The sequence below is a fragment of the Desmodus rotundus genome, chromosome X, assembly GCF_022682495.2.
Source record: "Desmodus rotundus isolate HL8 chromosome X, HLdesRot8A.1, whole genome shotgun sequence".
In the NCBI taxonomy this organism is placed as follows: domain Eukaryota; kingdom Metazoa; phylum Chordata; class Mammalia; order Chiroptera; family Phyllostomidae; genus Desmodus; species Desmodus rotundus.
The window spans coordinates 31,854,875-31,876,339 of NC_071400.1; the positions used below are offsets into that span (position 1 = coordinate 31,854,875).

The following is a 21,465-nucleotide window of genomic DNA, read 5'->3' on the forward strand; positions in this document are numbered from 1 at the left end:
GACTTACTTGGGTATATGGATTGGGGAATCATATACGAATGAAACAGTCAAGGGTAGTCCCCCCAAAAAAAGCCATAAGGAATATAGATACTACAGAAAACAAAAGGAAGAAGGAAGGGCAAAAACTTCTGAATTTCCCATTCATTGCTAGTCCTCTTTTCAGCTGTAGTGAGAGAGTACGGGCAGTCAGAATCTGTAGGTCACTGAGTCCTCAGCAACCGAATCTTCCTTGTTATCTGGTCAGTCCTTCTGTATTTCTGTCCTCCCACCCAAACTTCTATCTTAGTCCCATAACCTCATTCACTTGACCCCAAATTATAAAAGGTGCTACATAAATAGCAGGAACCACTATCATTCTGGCTTTCCATTCTTCTTCCAGTCATTACCTTTTTCTCATTTGGTCCCATTACCTATTGTTTCCTGTCTTATCAGCTTACCAGCTCTTCTTATTGTTGTTCTGTACCCCCTCAAAACAAACAAACAAATAAACAAACACCCCCCAAACAACTTAGTACCCTTCTTCTCCTTGGAAATGTTAAAGACAGGAGAGTACATTACTTATACCACCATGGCATGAGGAAGTTTTCATACATATACACATGCATGTCCATGAATATGTGCCTGCACAACAGTTGTGTTTTCTACTTGTTTGTGTTGTGAAGACGATAGGTACTATATTAATCCAAGTCATAGTCATAGTTACAATAGTTTATATAAATTCTTTGAGGAGCTGTAAGGATTCACACAGTTCTGTTAAGGAAATTGACATGTGAGAAGGTGGTTATAAAAAATAGCTGGGGTGGGGGGAATGGTGGGGGGAAGATGCAGACAACTGTACTTGAACAATTAAAAAACAGGAAAAAATGGAATGATGACTTTCCAGTGTAGTTTTCTTTGAGAAATATCTTGGATTTTCCATTTTGGTTTTTGCAAGACTACATATCTGAATATCTAATAAAAATTTGAATATATTTAATATTAAATTTCCTGAAACAAATAAAAGAGATACAAACACACATACATGTATATATAGCCATTCATGTGAATGCTTCTATTTCCTATAGTAAGAAGCCCTGAATATTAAGAATTTTGCTCTGTTGTCCAGAAGTTAATTTCTTATGTTCTTTAAAGTGATTAACAGTCCTACTTGGTTCTGTCCAAATACTTTTACTGATTGGTAGAATACAAACAGAGCATACAATTTGGCATGATCTACAGTCTTGTCTGAGCAATGCAAATAACATGGATATCCCAGATTGGTGTGAAGAGATATCGTCAGGACGGAAGGGAAGATTACATAGTACCTGCTCACATAAACTGTGCTTACTGTTATTAGGCTTTGGTTATACACACTTTAGGATTAACCAAAACTTGCAAGAAAAAGGTAGGTCAGTTCTTAAAGCAGTATCAGGAAAATATGGAAAGAGAGATCAGATACATGACATATTAGTCAATTTCTTTAGTGAGGAGGTAGCACTGGAGATAAATTGTAGTAGTCCTTCCGCAAGTTAAATTTTCCTATAAAGTCATTTAGAAAAATTTACACTGAGAAAAAATTAGAGTACTAGGTATATATATTTCACTTTTTTCTCGTACTATGATGGGTTTAATTTTTTACTTATCTTTTTCTCCCTGATCATTCCTAAACACCTGGAATTAAGAATTTGGAAATAGTCTCTCTTCACACTTTTGTATTTTTGGTGTTCCTCTTCAGCTTCCATCTTTGAGGGTACATGTATTTGTAGGAGTAAATAGCTCTTTGTAGTTCCTGTTTCTTTAGACTACACTGAGACATTTATAGAATGTGGTTGACTTCATACAGAAACATATGGAATGGTCTCATCAAGAAGGAGGCATAGTAGGAATTCTGGAGCGGTAGTCATGGACTCGGAGATGCACACTTGGTTTCTAGTTCCAGTTCTACTAGTAGCTAGCAGTGTGACATCAGCAAGTTAACTTCTCTGGGCTTTAGTTTTTTGGCGTTTTTTTCCCATCTATACCATGAGGGTACTGAGTAAGATGATTTGTAAGAGTTCTAAAAGTTATAAAAATATTCTTTCTGCTTTGGGAGCCAGGGAATTCTGTGTTGTAAGATTTGGCCAGGGATGTCTCTTTTTGTGGCCTTGGCCAAATCCCAGCATTGTCCTTTGTTTATTACATCTCTGAAATGTGCATTTCACAGGTATTTTTAAGTGATTAGTTAATGTTCATAAAATGCTTTGAAGAGCTTTTGTATATGTTGTCTTTCTATCCTGTTTTATGCAATTGTCTATAATAGAAACCAAGTGTTCTGTAAATTAAATCAGTGTTTCCTATAATGTGAGTGAAGGTTTTTGACATTTCTCAGTCTAAATATTAAAGTAGTGGGACACTGAGCCTGTATAAAATTATATTTTAAATGCATGTTTAATTATTTTCTTCCTTTTACTCTGAGGTGGAAACAATTTTAATTCCAGAATGTAATGGTTGCTACAGGAGTCACTGTCAGGGTAGTAAAATCTGATTAATTTGGACTCTGCTATTTTGTGATTGCAGTGATTTTACCTGACTGAAGGTTATTTCTAAATGATGAGGAATGGCGCTGTGAAACAAATTAATAGTGTAAAATATATTTCTCCTTAAAGGAATTATTTTTAAAGCCTTCGGCACACTGGTTGTTTGTTCATGAGAGATAATTACAGATGACACTCAGCACTTTATTAAAACAAAAGGACTGAATATAAGTAAATATCCATCATCAGATATCATGGTTTTAGGGTTTGGGAGTCTTTTAAGAGTGCTGAGGGTGGGGTGGAGGAAAACAGCCTTATTTTCTTTTCACTTTGAACAGATATTACAATTGTCATAGTGCCACAAAAACAGGTTCTAAATGTTAAGTCTTAAAAAACTCGTTAAGTCTAAAAGAAATCTAGATTGAAAATTGGCATAGATGATTTGGTGGTATTGGTTGATTTCTTTGGACCCTAATGACATTAGACAAAGAATATGTTGCTTGTTTAGATTAGTTGATTGTCCACAGAAGAAGAATAACTTGAGAACCTGTTTGTGAAGGTTGGTCTCTTGGAAATTTGGAAAACTCTAGACTCACCCTATTTCCCACTCATCAGTGTTGAGTAGTCCTTATAGATAAACTCCTTGAACACTTCACCACCATGCTTTTATACCTAAGTTTTGGGTTGTTTCTTCTCAGGAAGAAGTTATATTTGCAATCACTGTATTGTCATAAGCTGGAATGTGGTTGAATTTCCTTTCTAAAACACCACCTCCTTGCTACAGATAGCTAATATCTAACTGTTTTATATGTTGTATATTTTTAAATGTTTGAGAATGCTTTAGGTTTTTGGAATGGGAAATTCCAAACTTGTTTGAGTATGTGTGTGCACGCTTGTGTTTCATTGTTGGGGTTTCCAACAAGTTGCCACTGCTGATTGTACCTGGAACCTTTTTGCCCCATAACTATTAAGAATTATTACACAAAGCCTTCTAATGTAAACTATTTAGTATGGTTTATATGTATTAGTGGTAGTTTTTTTTTAACCTTTTAATTAAATACACATATTTTTGTCACCAAGGTATGGATAAATACTCCTTTCTGCGATTCCTTTGAGGATGTCTATAAGATAGTTTTGTGTGTGGGTACTAAAAAGAGTTGGGACTATAATTTAACCCTTTAAGATGTTTGACTAGTTTTGTGGGGGATTACTTGTACATGGTAGATTAAATAAAAATTACTTGTAAGGTGGTGATGGCTGACATCTATTTAATATTTAAGAAAGTTTATGCAATACCGGTCAGTGTTTCAAAGTAATCTTTTAATCTCTCCATATATATATGAATGTGTGTTTATATATAAAGCATATGTATACAGGGTAGGCAAAAGTAGGTTTACAGTTGTGTGTATATGAAACAGACTTTATTCTTGTATTATTATATATTAATTATTTTATTATTTTCCATACAAACAACGATAAACCTACTTTTGCCCCACCCTGCATATGTTTGGGTTTCATAGGAAAATACTTTTTGCCTGAATATTGATGTGTATCTTAAAGAAAGATCCTTGTGATTTACCTCAGCTGATTTCAGTCTGTATTTCTGGTATATTAAATAATATATTTTTCAATTTTCAATGGTAGTATGTTTCTATAGAAACACTGATCTGTGATTTTTTAATACAAATAAGGAAGGCTCTTAAGAACTAAATCTCAATTTTTTAGAAGCTAGTCATAATTTGGAAAGAATATCTGAAAGCCAACTACTTAAGTTGGAAGCACAAGTTTATTGTTTAGATATAAACTTGAAAGTAAATATGAGCTCTTTGTCAATATAGTGATTTTTTTAAAAAAGATACTGGATTTTGTGTTGTTAATAGTCTGCCTTTACTAAGTTTTCACTGATGAAGGCAGATAATTCTGTTTTTAGGTAGAAGTGGAAGGGTGCTATGAAGCTAGATACTTAGTGATGGTGACTCGACTACATCAGAAGTAAAATTCCTCAGCCTGAAAATAAGCAGTTCAACATAATACCTGTTCTATTTTTTCATCTTAGAATTCTGTAGAAAATTTGTGAATTTGGTGCTTTAAACAGATATAGGTAGGAGAGGGTATGGGGGAATAAATGGTAATGGAAACAATAAAATAAAAAATGAACTATTAAAAAAAAAACAATCACTTTCAGGGCACTTAGGATGCTATTTTCTGGCAGTATTTTAAAACAATGTAGATAAATCCTGTATTTTCCATTGCTTTCATGAAATACCTCAAGTTGCCTTTAACCGGAGCTTTAATTTTTTAACCTCCTTCTCAGTCAGTAACCCCTAGAGGTTACTGGACTCGCTGCTGAACCTTGGAATGGTCCCTGCTGGACACCTGCTCGCCAGCGGCATTAGTCTCTCCTCTAGGCAATTTGTGAGCTGTTTGGGGGTGGGGGAGGAGTGAGGGGTGAACGGGAGGGGAAAGGGGGAGAGAAGAAGGGGAGGGCAGCATTGAATTATATTGTTGATAGCGTCCCTCCGAGGACTGCTATTAAGAGCACGCTACTCTGTACTTCTTTGCTGCAGAAGCCAGAGTGACATTCGTGTTACCACAGCATGTTGTAAATGTATGAGATTTTGCTCATCCCGGCTTGGAAATAAGAATAGGGAAAGGAGAGCAACTTGAATCAGAAGCTACTAGAAGAACGTGCAGAGTTTGGCAGCAGTTTATATTTGTTCTTACATTTTTCCTTCTTCTAACTGGGAAACAGAGAGACTGGCATTTTTTAAACGGGCTTTTCCCATAATGGCATTCTTGTATTGTGTGGCCAGAGCTTGCACAGGAGGAAAGCAGGCTGCCGAATTTAGTCACTGATCTCTATTAGCTGTGGCCTAAGGCTATGCTGAGGTTTATATCCCATTTGTATTGTTGCAGCTCAAAAGAAGAATGTTCAGAGGATGACAAGTGTATTCTGAGTAGGTATGTTGTTTCATTTTCATATGAAACCCATCTATTTTTTTCCTGCTACTATTGGTCAGAAATCAGGTTAATAGGTGCAGAATATAGTACAGTGCTGCAGTATCCCTGTTAAGGTAGAACAATGGTAATTCAAGCTTAAAACAATACAATAAAAAACAAAACCCTAGCTGCTTTTATTAAATAAAGCTGCATTGTGCGGTATGCACAGTGCAGTCTTAAAAAAATATACTGCAGTCAACGCTTTCCTAACGAGGTGGCACTATTGTTGAGTTAGAACGATAGAATCATCATATTGCTTTAGGGGACAGGAGGATTCAAAGGAGGAACCTTGCAGCCCTATTTTACAGATTGGAAGCATCAGCTTAAGGGCACTGGCAGAATCATTTGCTTGTTCTCGGCGGCAGCCACTGCTGTGTCAGTACAGTGTGGAATGGAAGTCCTAGTTGGTAGTGTGTTATGGAAACGCTGTTTACTGTTATTGTAGTACCGTGGTGACAACATGCCATTGAAATGGAAAACGAGCTCTCCTGCTATCTGGAAATTCCCAGTTCCTGTGCTTAAAACATCCAGGTCAACTCCACTTTCTCCAGCATACATGTAAGTGAGAGAAAATAGGATATTAAAGTGGGATTTCATTCATGAATCAGCCTTGTGGCAAAAGGGGATAAAAATCCCAAACAGCAACATCTAAAAATGCACAAGATTAAAAACCTCAAGCTTGCTTACATTTACATATATTGTCATGTCCACATTTTACCTTTGTTTTGTTTTCATAGTACTTTGTTTATTTTTATTTAAAGTGTCTTATGGTAATCTAATTACTCATATGAAAGTCTAGATGTATACCTAAGGAATTGCATAAAGATAAACTTTAATATTTTATACTGGTTGGATTTTTTTGAATTTTTGTATATGTGAAGTACTTAAGATGACTTCTTTTGTGCAACGGCACCAAAAACTGCTGATGTTTGTTGTTGTTTTGTGTGAAATATGGAAATGCTTTCTATAATTTTTTGATGAGTTGAAACATTCAGAGTTTGAAACACATAAGAAAAGTAATCTTTTAATCAAGACTTTTATACTTGAGTTGTATATGAATATTAATAAGTTTGATATATCTTTCTCAGTTTTATAATTCTGGTTCTGAAGTGTAAGTTTGAATTTGTGTAAGTTATAGTTGTATGAATAGTTATTTATATACATGGAGTTGAAAAGTATATTATACAAATGCCTATTTTAGACATTTATTTTAAGTAAATATACACTGAAATATATTCGGAACTCTTTCTAGAATTTTTGAAAATCTTATTTTTTAAATTTGCAGTGTTGCTTAAAAAAATCCAGGAGATATAATAAAATATTATTTTAAAGTATTGCCTGAGATCCTTTTTTTCTTTTCTTTCTTTTCTTTTTTTTTTTTTTGGTGGAGGAAGGAGTGAGGGAAAGTTGGACCTTTTAAAAATATATATATATATATTAGTATGAGAAAAGCTTTTGAGTATGTCTGTTTTAACTGTGAGTGTTCCCTTTAAAATATTTTTCAATGGGAGAGATGTAGAAAATTCTTCCTGCTTGAGGTTAATTGTGTTTAGGAATCTGGTGAGTTGCTATTTTATTACTTAGTTTTTGCTTTATATGAGGTTCAGATGCACAGTGGTGTCTATCTAGTTCTTTGAATGGCTTTCAGCTGCTAAGGCAGTAAGTGTGCTTGTGGTCTCAGTCCCAGAGAAGTGATTCCCTGGAAAGCGCTGGAAAATGAGGACATTTTAGAGTTAAATCCTGTCATCATTTCACTTTACAATGTAAAAATATCCCTCCTTAGAAATGCTTCAGTTGATTTTTATTTGTTTGCGGGTTAAACTCTTTTTCCTCTAAAGTTAAAATTTAAGTTATACTTGTAAAAAAAGATCAGTTATATTTGTTTCTGAAAAGCTGTAGTTGTCAAAAGCACAAATTAATGGAGGTGACAAGTTAATGGAGCTACTTCAAAAATCTTGAGAAAATGTGATGTGCCGGTTGGCTTTATGAATCTTAGCTGGTGAGAAATGACTAAAGATTTACCAAAAGCAAGTTTATCATCAAAAGAAAATATATACCCCAAACTAAAACCAGTAGGTTACAATTAATAATGTATGCTAATGATTCTAGAATTTCTACAATATTTCACTGTCCAAAAGATCCAAATTGCAGCTCCCATTGCAGATGGTTTGCCAGTTTTTAGATGGTTAAAATATTTGATTAATTCATACTAGACACAAACTCAGATACAGCTTAATATGTCTTTAATAAATCACTTTCTTCCTTTTAAGTATGTACTCACTTCTTTGATTTAATGATTTGAATGAATTGATTTAGATGATAGAGGCTAGAAAAGATCACAGACCTTGTATGTTGACATTGATTATTGGTAGTGCAGATAGGTAGAATGGAAAAATATATTTGAAGAGCTAGTGTTAGCCTAGACTATTTTGATATTGTGTTGGTCTATATTATAAAATTGGCCTCAACTCATTTTCCTTTATAAATAAATTAATACAAGGTTTAACATATTATGTAAATATACACAGAGAAAATATATTAAATATAGGAAAAGACTAGCTTGGGAAGTTTAAATTAGGTTTTAAAATAAATTTAGAGTTCATTGCCTTACTTGGCCAGAAATATCACGTTTAACATGTTGTTCCCATCAGTGCTTTTTTTAAAATTTAGTTCATACTTAGCATTTTTAAAAATTATTGTATTGTCGTTCAAATGTAGTTGTCTGCATTTTCTTCCCACCCCTCCCCCACCCCATCCAAACCATCAGTGCTTCTTTATATTCCACAAAACTTCTACATTCAAAATGATAAGTTTAGTATGATTTTCGCTCTCAAAAATTATAAAGACTAAGTTAGAATACAGGGTCCAGTGACATCATATTTGCTCTCACAAACATAGATTAAATGGTTATTTGTGTCTTTGGGGTGTAAAGTGTTTGCATTCAAATAGAATGAATTCAGGCACTTTCATAAAATGTGATGTTTTAGAATTTACTTGGGAAATTATGTATACACATTTAAAATAGTACCTTGAATATAGAATTCTTCACAGTTAATAAAGCATCCTTTTGTATGTTTCATTGTGTAGCAATAGTATTGGCTTGTAATATTTTATCATTACCTATTACACGATTTGTCAAATACACATTGTGTGGTTCTCATTGAAGATGGGTACTTTTCCAAAGACTGAAATCTCAATATAAAATATTTTTGGTTGTAGTAAAAATGTGTTGCAGTAATTGAGCAAGTATGGAAAAAATATAAAGGCTTTTAGGTCCTCTGTCTGAAAGTGTAGGTGCTGCTTAGCTAGATAGAGTTCTTTCCATTGATACTGTAGATAGGGCAGTGCTGCTATGCTGGTGGAAGCTACAATAAAGAATGTTTTATTTACTGCAAACATTGAACAAAAAGACTATGTTTTCCTTGTGGTTTAAACTGCAAGTTTTTCTTTCTGCTTCTTTCGAACTTGAATGACAATTGAAACTTCTCCATATTTTCATGACTCACTGATGATAAAGACATTGTTTTTGGCAATATTAAGGAAAACAGTTTTTAAGTATAAATCACTTTCAGATTGCGTTCTAATATGATTTGGGAAGAGTGAAATATCTTAGACAGAAGATTTGGGAAAATCCTGTTTTGGCCCCCAGATAGATTGATTACCAAATACTTAGTCTTTATTGGGTAGGTTAGTTTACCTTCAGCGTCAGTTTTGAAAACTGGATGGGTGGTGTGCCATCCATGTATAATCCTGTCTTGATAGAAATCTGAGTGACATGTTTGAGTTACACTCCATTCAACAGTATGTTGAAGTTCAGCCTTAGCCTGTGGGAGGATCTCTTGGTCAGTGTAAACTGAATTAATAAAGACTCTGCTCCTGACAGGTGTGAACCATGTAAATTAACCTGTCATTTTGCCTAAATTAATAAAGCTGAAAGGATACTACCATCTAAATGGTTTTCTGGTGTTTTGGTATTCATTGTTGTAAAACAGCAAATGGTCCCTTCTGGCTGATGCTATAAGATTAATGTATTGTTAGAGTTTAAGGACACACTGAAATAAAACAGGATTAGCATTCATGATCCTTTTATTTTTTCTTCACAAGCAGTAAGTTTTTTTGATCACTTTGATAATAGCTTTTATTGACTTTATTGGGGTGACATTGGTTAATAAAATGATACAAGTTTCAGGTATACAATTCTACAACACATCATCTATATATTATATTGTGTGTTTACCACCCCAAGTCAAGTCTCCTACTACCACATGCAGTAAGTTTTGATAATAATGGTGTGGCAATAGGGAGTATGACAGAAGGTAAGAATTACCCAGCTCAATATAACAGGGAATTGTAGCAAGACAGACACCATGAGATGTTTTTCTTAGAATTTTACCCTTCTCAAGCTAAAAGACAATGAATATAGAATGAGTGTTAGTGAATTAGACTTTTTCTCTTCTGGCCAATGTACTTGCATTCAGTTAGCTTCCTGTTTACAATGATTTTGTTTAATATGCAAATATATATTTTATAGTAAATATCAATAGCACAGTATTTTATAGCAGTTGTTTTCTATCATTTCATCATTAAAATTCAGCACCTAGATTTCCTGAGAAAAGATTATGCATACCATATAAATATTCCTTGTTTGTGGGTGATTCAAAGGATAGACCAAATGAAAATATGAATTTGTGTTGGTTTTTTGCTTAATCCCTTTACCTTTTTTGCCCCACTAAATTCAATAAAAAATATGCATTTGCCAAATTTGACTCATTTTCTATCCTCTAAGATTGTCATTTTTTATAATTTAGTGTATAAAACAAAACCTTGTGGTTTTAGAAATCTTTTTTTTAAGCAAAATACTTCTTAAATTGATCATCTCAAATTAGAAAAGAATATATTTACTTATTTTCACAATTATCATAAACTTTTCTGTATGCCTAATTTGTCTTCACTATATATGGTTAATTTAACAAAATTAATGTGAAGCAGTAACGTAAAGAACACCTCAGAGCAATTTAGTGTTAGTCTGTAACATTGGCATGTCCTCGGGGAATGTCAATAGTCTGAGCTTGCAAAAGGGCTAGCCTAACACTTATTAATGGAAAACCACAGAGATAAAAGTGACCTTAGAGGCCATTTAGAGAGTCCAATCCCCACTTTAAAGCAAGATTCCTTCCTGTGACACCTGTGAAAGATGGTGATACGTCCCTTCCTTGATGACTGGCAGTGACAAAGAGCTTACTACCTCACCAAGGCAACACCATTCATTTGTGGACAGCTCTTCCTTGCATTGAGCAAAATCAATTGTTCATATCTTTTATTTCCTGTTCCTAGTGTGGCCTTATCAAGCTATATAGAAAAAAATATCTATTTTCCCCATTACATACAGGTCTGGAAATCTTCTCTTTAACTATTACTCATGTGACATGTTTTCTGGATCCTTCTTTCTGCTGGTTGACCTCACCTGGATATTTTTTTATGTTAATCTTTACATGAGATACTATATCTGAATGCAATACTCCCTATGTGTTCTGACTAGAAGAGGCCACCTCTGTCCTGTCATACAGATATTCTACTTGTCTTTCAGAGCCTGGGACTATATTATTTTTTAATCAGAGGATTCACACAGGACCCATGGTGAATTTAGAATTTACAAACTTCCTTTTCATGGCTTACAATTGGATTGCTTGCTCCTCCTAATCAGTGTTAATTCTTTTAGCTACATCAGATCTTTTAGTGTGAGGAGGTGTGGCATGTGGATATGAACCTAAAATTTTGTTTTAAAGCCAGTTGTGCATGTTTTAAAAAAAGATTGCATAACTACTTAATCTAACTGCACACAGGAAACTTGCAAGACAGCCCAGGCTGGTGTGGCTCAGTGGATTGAGCCCTGGCCTGCAAACCAAAGGGTGGCAGGTTCAATTGCCAGTCAGGGCACATGCTTGGGTTTTGGGCCAAGTCCCCAGTAGGGGGCACATGAGAGGCAACCACACATTGATGTTTCTCTCCCTGTCTTTCTCCCTCCCATCCCCCCTGTCTAAAAATAAATAAATAAAACCTCTTAAAAAAAGGAAATTGAAAGACAGAAAGCTAGTATTGTTGATGTTTTCAGATATTTCCATGAATTTTACTTGTTAATAATTGATCTAGATTTATTTATTTTTATTCTTAAAGTGTCACTTCCAAGTAACCCTCAAAAACAGTTGCCCCAGAGGGAAGAGAGATGGAAATGCAAATGTTATACCATCATGGGAAATCTGGAGTTACTAACAATTCTAAGGATTCTAGACATTCTCTTTGAAACTTATAATATTTAGATGAGACCTAAGTATGGCTGACTTAGGAGGAGGGAAAAGAGCATTATGCTAAGTGAAATAATCCAGGCAGTGAAAGACAAATACCATATGATCTCACCTTTAACTGGAACCTAATCAACAAAACAAACAAGCAGGCAAAATAAAACCTGACACATTGAAATAAAGAACAAACTGACAGTAACCAGAGGGGAGGTGGGAGGGGATAATGGGGGAAAAGGGAGAAGGGTCATCAGGGAACATGTATAAAGGACTCATGGACAAAACCAAAGGGGGGTAGGACTGAGGACTGAGGGTGGGAGGTGGGGATGGCTGGGTTGGGGAGGAGTGGTGGGTGGAAAATGGAGACAACTGTAGTAGAATAACAATTAAAAAAGAGAAGGAAAAAAAAGAACTAAGGGATAAGCAAGTATTTGTGTTAATGACTATATTGTGGTTAAAGAGTCAAGAATTATAAGCATTGTGCATGACACTAAGCTGACATGACAGCCACACTGTATTGCTTTATTTCCTCAAGACTGTGAGAAAAAAAATGCTGTAAAGGTGAGATTCTTGTGGAATTGGTACATAAAGAGTTTACTGAGTAATCCACCTTTGAAAGTGCTTAGTTCTCTTTCATTCACCTTATATAATGAATTTATAATATTCAGAAGTTACTCACTTTCAAATACCATATGATGTCACCTATAAGTGGAACCTAATCAACAAAACAAACAAGCAAGCAAAATATAACCAGAGACATTGAAATAAAGAACGAACTGACAGTAACCAGAGAGGAGGTGGAAGGGGATAACATGGGGGAAAACAGGGAAGGATCATCAAGGAACATGTATAAAGGACACATGGACAAAACCAAATGGGGGTAGCATCAAGGGTGGGAAATGGGAATGGCTGGGGTGGGGGGGGAGTTGTGAGGGGAAATGGAGACAAATGTACTTGAACAACAATAAAAAAAGAGAGAGAAAAAAGAAATTACTCACTTCTTGTTATATACCAGGCATACATCTCCTGGGTATTAGGGGTATAATCCTTGCAGTCATTCAAAATTACTATTCTTTATCTTCCATCTTATCTTTATTCACAACAATTTAATTGCCTAATTAATTTTATTGTTGTGAAAGTTTGCATCTGAGATAATCAGGTTAAAAAACATGTTTGTGTACTGTAACTTCAGCATTGACAATGTATTTAATAGCGATGAAAACACTACAGAAATGCATCTGGGCTAGATGAGGAGACAGGTATTAGGGAGAGGTACCAGATTTTAAAGTGCATATTACATAGAATGGAATTTGATACAATTTACGTTTAAATTTGATAGTAACCTTTTTAAACAGGAAGAACAGAATGGCATCCTTTAACTTGGACAGGATTTAGATGCTTTATAGTGCACAAGGGTATATACATCGTACCTTCCAAATACCAATAATTTGATCCTGGACTATATGATGCAAACTTACTGAAAAGTAAAATTATGTTTCCAATTTTAGTAAAAGATTTTCACTGGCATGACTTAGTATGGGTATATGTTGTTTTTATTTAATTTTGCCATATTTATGGTATGGTAAGACAAAAGCATGCCCAACTTGTTGGAGAGTACATCTTATGATATGGTTCAATGGAGAAATGAAATAAGCTTATCCTCCCATAAGAAAAATATAATTAGAAACAACTCTGAGAACTCTTGGAGCTTAAATGTTGAATCTAGCCTATACAACATGTTGTACATTTCATATGAAACTTAACTTATTAGCAATTAAAAACAATTGTCCCGGTTTAGCATAATTAAATGTAATTTATTACATGCTACTATAATAGTGCCAGGCACTTTTCAAGCTGCTTCTGAAACACTCTATAGGTTTAAGTCTTCTCCCTGTTTTACACACAAGGACACAGTGTTCAGGGAGCTTAATTAAGTTGCTCAATGTTACCCTTCAAGTAAGAGGTGAAGTGATAATTCAAACTCAGGTCTGCTTAATTTCAAAGCTCTTAACTTTTCTAATGCATTTTTGTTTTTATAGACTTTTACTACTTTCATGCCATCTATTAATTATGTAATATCTCACTAGGATTAGGTAAACAAGGAAATATGACAGATGAGAAGGCCTTTTATGAATTGGGTGGTGGTACAGAGAGATGTTAGCTTTATTTGACAATACCATCAGGTGGTGAAGTTGTAGAAAAATTACGAGGGAATTATCTTTAATTATGCATATGATATCAGGATTAAACTTAGTGTTTCTTATTTTTTTGGAACACTATTCTGCCTCCATTGACTATGCACCTTTTTCTACCATGGTGATTATCCACCATGGACAGTGCTGTAGCTGTTGTGCTCTTTTTACCAATTTCCAAGGGTACTACCCAGTCAGTATGTTTAGTACTTTCTTGTGGACATTATTGTCCCATTTCTTAATTGTGTGCAAGGACTCAAACAAAACTCCATGTATAAATTTTCTATTGCTGCCAAACAATTTATTGCAAACTAATAACTTAAAACATCACAAATTTATAATCTTCTAGTCATTTAGGTCGTAAGTGTGGTAATGGTTCTTCCTGGGCTAAAATCAAAATGTGTCAGCAGGGCAGCACTCATATCCGAGGCCCTGCAGGAGAGTCTGATTCTTGCTCATTTGGGCCATTGGCAGAATTCAGTTCTTCACAGTTGTACAACCACCAAGGGCCCCATCTTCTTGCTGACTATAGGCTGAGGGTCGATTTCAGGTTCTAGAGGGTGACTGCATTCCTTCACTTCTGGCTCCCTTCCTCCACCTTCAGTGCCAGCAATGGCAGTTATTTTCCACACTGATCTCTCTCTGACCCACTCTTCTGCCTTGCTCTATCACTTTCACGGACTCATGTGATTATATTGGACCCACCTGGATAATACAGGATACTCTTTCCATGTCCAGGTTCTAAACTTTAATCACATCTACAGAGTCCCCTTTGTCATGTAACCACATATTCACAGGTTCTAGGGATTAGGACACAGAGATCTTTGAGAGGCCACTATTCTGTTTACTATGCTCTACTTGAACACAATTAAGTTAAGCTTACGAATGCATCGTAAGAAACTGGTCCAATTAACCCAAGTGGTTCTACAAATTTTACATTCTTATTACTTAGCTATATTTATTAATCTCTGGGCCAGTAGTTTTGTTCTTGAAAATTACAAGAGTTTAAACATGACATAAGCAGTCCTTAAATTTTGCAACAATGATTTACTAGAAATTTTATTAAAAAGTATACCATATTTTTGGACTATAAGACACACCCCCAAAATTTGGGAGGAAAATGGGGGTGTGTCTTATAGTCCGAATGTAGCTTACCTGGCTTGTGGGAGGGGCAGGGGTGGCAGTGGAGCGTGGTCACAGGAGGCAGGAACAGGGTCACTGCTGCAGGAAGGCGGCGGTGTCAGGAGTGGGGAGATGCTGTGGGCCCTGGCCTGGGAGGAGGGGGTGTCCCAGCGGTGCGAAGCAAGGGGGGCAGGAGAGGAGTTCCCGCTGTTGCATACTATAGTGCTAGGGAGGAGGTTACAGGCGGTGCAGGCTTATTAGGAGAAGAAAGCCTGAGGCATCCGCATGTACCTCCATCACGTGACTGGTGTGTTTCCCCTCCCCCCCATTAACATAGGCAAATTCCACTGCAGGGTCACCTGTCAATGTGGCCCTGCAGCTGTTGCAAAACTACAACTCCCATCATGCTTGGACAGGTTGGGATGATGGGAGCTGTAATTTGGCAACAGCTGCAGAGCCACACAGGTTGTGCACAACTGCTGCCCCCATACAAGAGTGTTGCACAGCCTGTGGCCCTCCAGCAGCAGATCTCCCCCATAACAGTGTGAGCAGCAGATCCCCCCATAACAGTGTGAGCAGCAGATCCCCCCATAACAGTGTGAGCAGCAGATCCCCTATAACAGTGTCAGCAACAGATCCCCCCATAACAGTGTCAGCAGCAGACCCCCCGTAACAGTGTGAGCAGCAGATCCACCCATAACAGTGCGTCATCCACTGATGTTCTCAGCTACAGTGTCCCCATAACTATGAAGGACACAGTGCTGATAGTTCTGTCATTACTGTGTTTTGTTGTAGAAAGATATGATAGCGTATTGTAGTCTCCTGCTGAATCTACCATAATTGTGGAAAGATGTCAAAGCAGAAAAGGATTTCTGCTTTAAAGGATGTTATGAAATATTTTACCACATTTTTTGCTTCAAAATTTTTTTTCTATTTTCCTCCTCTAAAACCTAGGTGCATCTTATGGTCTGGTGCGTCTTATAGTCCAAAAATATGTTAATTATCCAGTGACAGAGTTATAATCTGTGGTTGTGTTGAAAGTATCATGAAAAGAGATCCAAGATGGCGGAAGAGTAAGTGGAAGCTACACTAACCTTCTCCCAGGACCAATCTGGAATTACAACAAGATCATAGAGAAGTCATCCAGAATAATCAACTGAACACTAGCTAGAGAGAGCCTTATAACTACAGACAGAAGAAACCACTTCACCACAACATGACTGGCACAGAGTGTGGAGGAGGCATGAGAGGGCTGGCTGGGCTCCCAGGGGTGGCAGCTGAAGTTCCAGAAGAATATTACAGTGGCCAGGGGGATCCCCCTGAAAAGTGTGGGGTCTAAACCCCAAGCTGGGCTCCCCAGCCTACAGCAACAGAGCTGGAAAGAAACCCAGACACCATCCACCTGTGAAAAGCAGCAGGGTTTCTGTCTGTAACGGAGAGATAGCTGCAGACTCAGAAAGCCTCTTAAAGGGCCAATGCACAAAAATTACACTTGCAGCCATTTACCCTGGACTCTGGTAGAGGGAGGGCAGAGTGGACTAGAGATGCTTGAGGAGAGTCTGAGTCTGCTGGCTCTGGGGAGAGAACTGAAGGAATAGCCTCTAGGACCTTTGTGCTGAGCCATTCCCCATACTGCAGAAGCCATATTGCTCAGGCAGAGAACTCCTCTCCAAGTAGCATCAGCCTGAAAGGAAGCAAGAGCCCCACCTGCAGGAATTACTCTGCTCCTCCTTGTGGTGCTTAAGTTGCACTGCTAATTAGAGCTCGATTAGATTAACACCTGACCAGTTTAACTGATTAGTTTAACATCTAAGGCAGAAAATACAAAGAAGCCAAGATGGGAAGACAAAGAAACAGACCTCAAATGAAAGTAAAAGAGAATTCTCCAGAACTAGATGAAATGGAAGCAAGCATTTATCACATAGGGAGTTTATGGTAATGTTTATAAGGATACTCAACAGCATGAAAAAAGATATAAAAACTATAAAAAAAAAGACCAGTCACAAATAATGTGATATATGAAGTAAATAATACCCTAGAAAGAATAAACACTAGGTTAAATGAAACAGAGGATAGAATCACTGTTTTGGGTGACAAGATAGAGAAAAACACCCAGGAAGAGCAGCAAAAAGAAAAAAAATAAAAAATGAGAGCTTAAACATTTTGGACATGAAGCATAACAACATCTGCATCATGGGAATACAAGAAGGAGAAGAGAGTGAGCAAGGAATCGAGAATGTATTTGAGGGAATAATGATCAAAAACCTCCCTAATCTGGTGAAGGAAAAAGTCACACAAGTCCAGGAAGCTCAGAGAGTCCAAACAAGTTGGTCCCAAAGAGGCCTACACCGAGACATACCAAAACTAAAACGACAAGGTTTAAAACAAGGAAAGAATCCTAAAAGCCACTAGAGAATAGCTGGTAGTTACCTACAAGGGAGCAACAATTAGACTGGCATCTGATTACTCAACAGAAGCATGTCAGGCCAGAAGGGAGTGCTGTGAAACATTCAAGTCAATGAAAAGCAAGGACCTACAACCAAGGGTACTTTACCCAGCAAAGCTATCATTTAAACTCAAAGGAGAAATAAGGAGCTTCCCAGACAAGAAAAAACTAAAGGAGTTTGTTAACACCAAACCAATACTGCAACAAATGTTAATGGGCTTGCTTAATAAGAAGAAGAAAAAGAGAAAGAAAAAATAAAACAGAAGAAAACAGTCTAACAATAAAATGAAACTAAATATGTATCTATCAATAATCACCTTAAATGTAAATGGCTTAAATGCTCTGACCAAAAGACATAGGGTGGTAGCTGAATGGATAAGAAAAGAAGACCCATATGTATGCTGCCTCCGAGACACATCTCAGATTGGAAGATATGCACAGACTAAAAGTAAAGGTTGGAAAAAGATATATCATTGAAAATGTAACGGAAAAAAAAAAAAAGCTGGAGTAGCAGTACTTATATCCAAAATGATAGACTTTAAAACCAAGGCCATAGTAAGAGACAAAGAAGGACACTACATAATGATAAAGGGAACAAACCAACAAAAGGATATGACCCTAGAAACATTTATGCACCCAACATAGGAGCACCTAAATATGTGAAGCAAATCTTGATGGACATGAAAGGAGAGATCTACAGGAATACAGTCATAGTTGGGGATTTTAACATCACATCGACTTCAATGGATAGATCTTCCAGACAGAAAATCAACAAGGAGACAACAGCCTTAAATTACACAATAGATAAAATGGATTTAATTGATGTCTTCAGAGTATTTCACCCCGAATCAGCAGAAGGTCAAGTGCACATGGAATGTTTTCTAGACCACATATTAGGACCCAAAAATAATCTCAATAAATTTAAGAAGATTGAAATTATATCAAGCATCTTCTCTGACCACAATGCTATGAAACTAGAAACTAATCACAAGAAGAACACTGAAAACGATGCAAACACAGGAAGCCAAATAACATGTTATTGAGAAAGCAATCCTAAGAGGGAAATTCATAGCATTACAGGCCTATCTCATAAAACAAGAAAAAGCTGAAATAAACACTCTAACTTCAAACTTAAAGGAACTTGAAAAAGAACAACAAACAAAGCCTAAAGTGAGTAGAAGGAAGGAAAGGATAAAGATCAGAGCAGAAATGAATGAAGTAGAGTTTAAAAAATGATACAAAAGATCAATGAATCCGAGAGCTGGTTCTTTGAAAAGATAAAAAAGATTGAAGAACCAGACTTATCAAAAGAGGAAAAAAAAAAAAAGAAAGAAGGCTCCCAAACTCATTTTAAGGGACCAGCATTAGCCTAGTTCCAAAGCCAGATAAAGACACTATAAAAAAAGCAAATGATAGGCCAGTGTCCCTGATGAACATAAATGCTAAAATCCTCCACAAAATATTAGCAAACTGAATACAACAGTTCATCAAAAAGATCATACAACATGATCAAGTGGGATTTACTCCTGGAATGCAAGGATGGTACAATATTGGCAAATCAGTAAATGTGATTCACCATGTAAACAAAATATAGGATAAAAACCACATGATCATATCAACAGAATCAGAAAGAGCAATTGATAAAATCCAGCACCCATTTATGATCAAAACTCTTAGCAAAGTGGGAATAGAAGAAACATACATAAAAATAATAATGGTCATATATGACAATCCCACTGCCAGCACCATACTCAGTGGACCAAAACTATAAGTGTTCCCCTTAAGATCAGGAACAAGAGAGGAATGTCCACTTTCACCTCTTTTTCAACATAGTATTGGAAGCCCTAGCCACAGCAATCAGACAAGAAGAAGAAATAAAAGGCATCCAAATTGGAAAGGAAGAAGTTAAACTGTGTTTATTTGCAGATGACATGATACTATACATAGAAAACCCCAAAGATTCCACCAGTAAACTATGAGAACTGATAAGTGAATTCAGCAAAATAGCAGGATACAAAATTAATATCCAGAAATCAGGTGAATTTTTATATGCCAATCACAAACTAACAGAAAGGGAGATTAAGAAAACAATCCCATTCACAATTGCTTCAAAAAGAATGAAATACCTAGGAATAAACCTAACCAAGGATGTAAAAAGACCTGTTCTCAGAAAATTATCAGACACCAAAGAAAGAAACTCAAGAAGATACAAATAAGTGGAAGTACATGTCATATTCATGGATAGGAGGAATTAACATCATTAATATATCTACACTACCCAAAGAAATCTATAGATCCAGTGCAATTCCTATCAAGATTCCAGTGATGTATTTCACAGAACTAGAACAAAAATTTCAAAAATTAATATGGAAGCACAAAAGGCCCTGCATAGCAACAGCAATCCTGAGAAAGAAGAACAAAGTTGGAGGAATCACACTACCTAATATCAAACTAATATTACAAGGCCATAGTAATCAAAACAACCTGATATTGCCATAAAAACAGATACATAGAACAATGGAGCAGAATAGAGAGCCCAGAAATAAACCCACACCTTTGTAGTCAATTAATATTTGACAGAGGAAGCAAGCACATACAATGGGCTAAAGATGGTTTATTCAATAAATGGTGTAGGGAAAATTGGACAGGTAAGTGCAGAAAAATGAAACTAGACCACTTTTTAACCCATACACAAGAATAAATTCAAAGTGGACCAAAGAGTTAAATATTAGACTCAAAACCATAAAAATCCTAGAAGAAAACATAGGTAGCAAAATGTCGGATATTGCTTATAAAATTCTTTTTATCAGATATATCTCCCCAGGCAAGGGAAACAAAGGAAAAAATAAACAAATGGGACTACATCAAACTAAAACGTTTTTGGACAGCAAAGAACATCAACAAAATAAAACGACAATCCACAGAATGGGAGAACATATTCACCAATACATCTGATAAGGGGTTAATATCCAAAATTTATAAAGTACTTACAAAACACCAAAAAAACAAACAACCCAATTAAAAAGTGGGCAAAGGATCTGAATAGACCCTTCTCCAAAGTGGACATACAGATGACCAATATACATATGAAAATGTGTTCAATGTCACTAATTATTAGAGAAATGCACATTAAAACCACAATGAGATACCATCTCACAACTGTCAGATTGACTATCATCAATAAATCAACTAACAACAAGTGCTGGCTAGGATATGGAGGAAAGGCAACCCTTTTGCTTCGTTGGTTGGAATGTGGACTGGTGTAGCCACTGTGGAAAGCAGTATGGAGATACCTCAAAAAAATTAAATATGGATCTGCCTTTTGACCCAGGTGTCGCACTTCTGAGAATATATCTGAAGGAACCCCAAACACTAATTCAAACAAACATAACCACCCCTATGTTAATTGCAGCATTATTTACAATAGCCAAAGTAGGGAAGCAGCCCAATTGTCATCAATAGATGTGAGTGGATAAAACAACTGTGGGGCATTTACACAATGGAATGCTACTCAGCTGTAACAAAGAAGAAAATTTTACACTTTGCAACAGTATGGATAGACCTGGAGAACATTATGCTAAGTGAAGTAAGCCAGTCAGAGAAAGACAAATACCGTATGATTCAGTCATACGTGGAATCTAATGAACAAACTGAACTAAGAAGCAAAACAGAGACAGACTCATATATGAAGAGCAGAAGACAACTACTGGGGGTGGAGGTTATGGGGTGGAGGGACTAAAAGCAAAAAGAAAAAGGACTCATGGACATGGACAACAGCGTGATGATTACTGGGAGGAAGGGAGTAGAAAGAGACTAAGTGGTAATGGAAAAAATACACTAAAGATTAAACTTAAAAAAAAAGAATTGGAAAAAAAAAAGTATCATGAAAAGAAACTCTATTATTACAACTTTTGTTA

At 36.1% G+C, this 21,465-nt stretch overlaps 1 protein-coding gene across 6 annotated transcripts in view; it reads left to right on the forward strand.

Annotated features, from left to right (window-relative positions):
* The window catches only part of KLHL13 (kelch like family member 13), a 231,474-nt gene that overhangs the window by 129,744 nt on the left and 80,265 nt on the right, over nt 1–21,465 (forward strand). The window contains exons 1-3 of one of the 6 annotated variants that reach the window (XM_045194379.2): nt 4,845–4,907; nt 5,409–5,453; nt 5,938–6,050. The exons of 2 other annotated variants lie outside the window; for them this stretch is intronic. In XM_045194379.2, the coding sequence (XP_045050314.2) occupies nt 5,953–6,050 (98 nt within the window). In that variant the 5' untranslated portion in view covers nt 4,845–4,907; nt 5,409–5,453; nt 5,938–5,952. Of the gene's footprint in view, nt 1–4,844; nt 4,908–5,037; nt 5,454–5,877; nt 6,051–21,465 lie in introns of those variants that run through there. 3 more of the 6 variants (XM_053917408.1, XM_071220286.1, XM_071220285.1) reach the window with 3 other exon arrangements.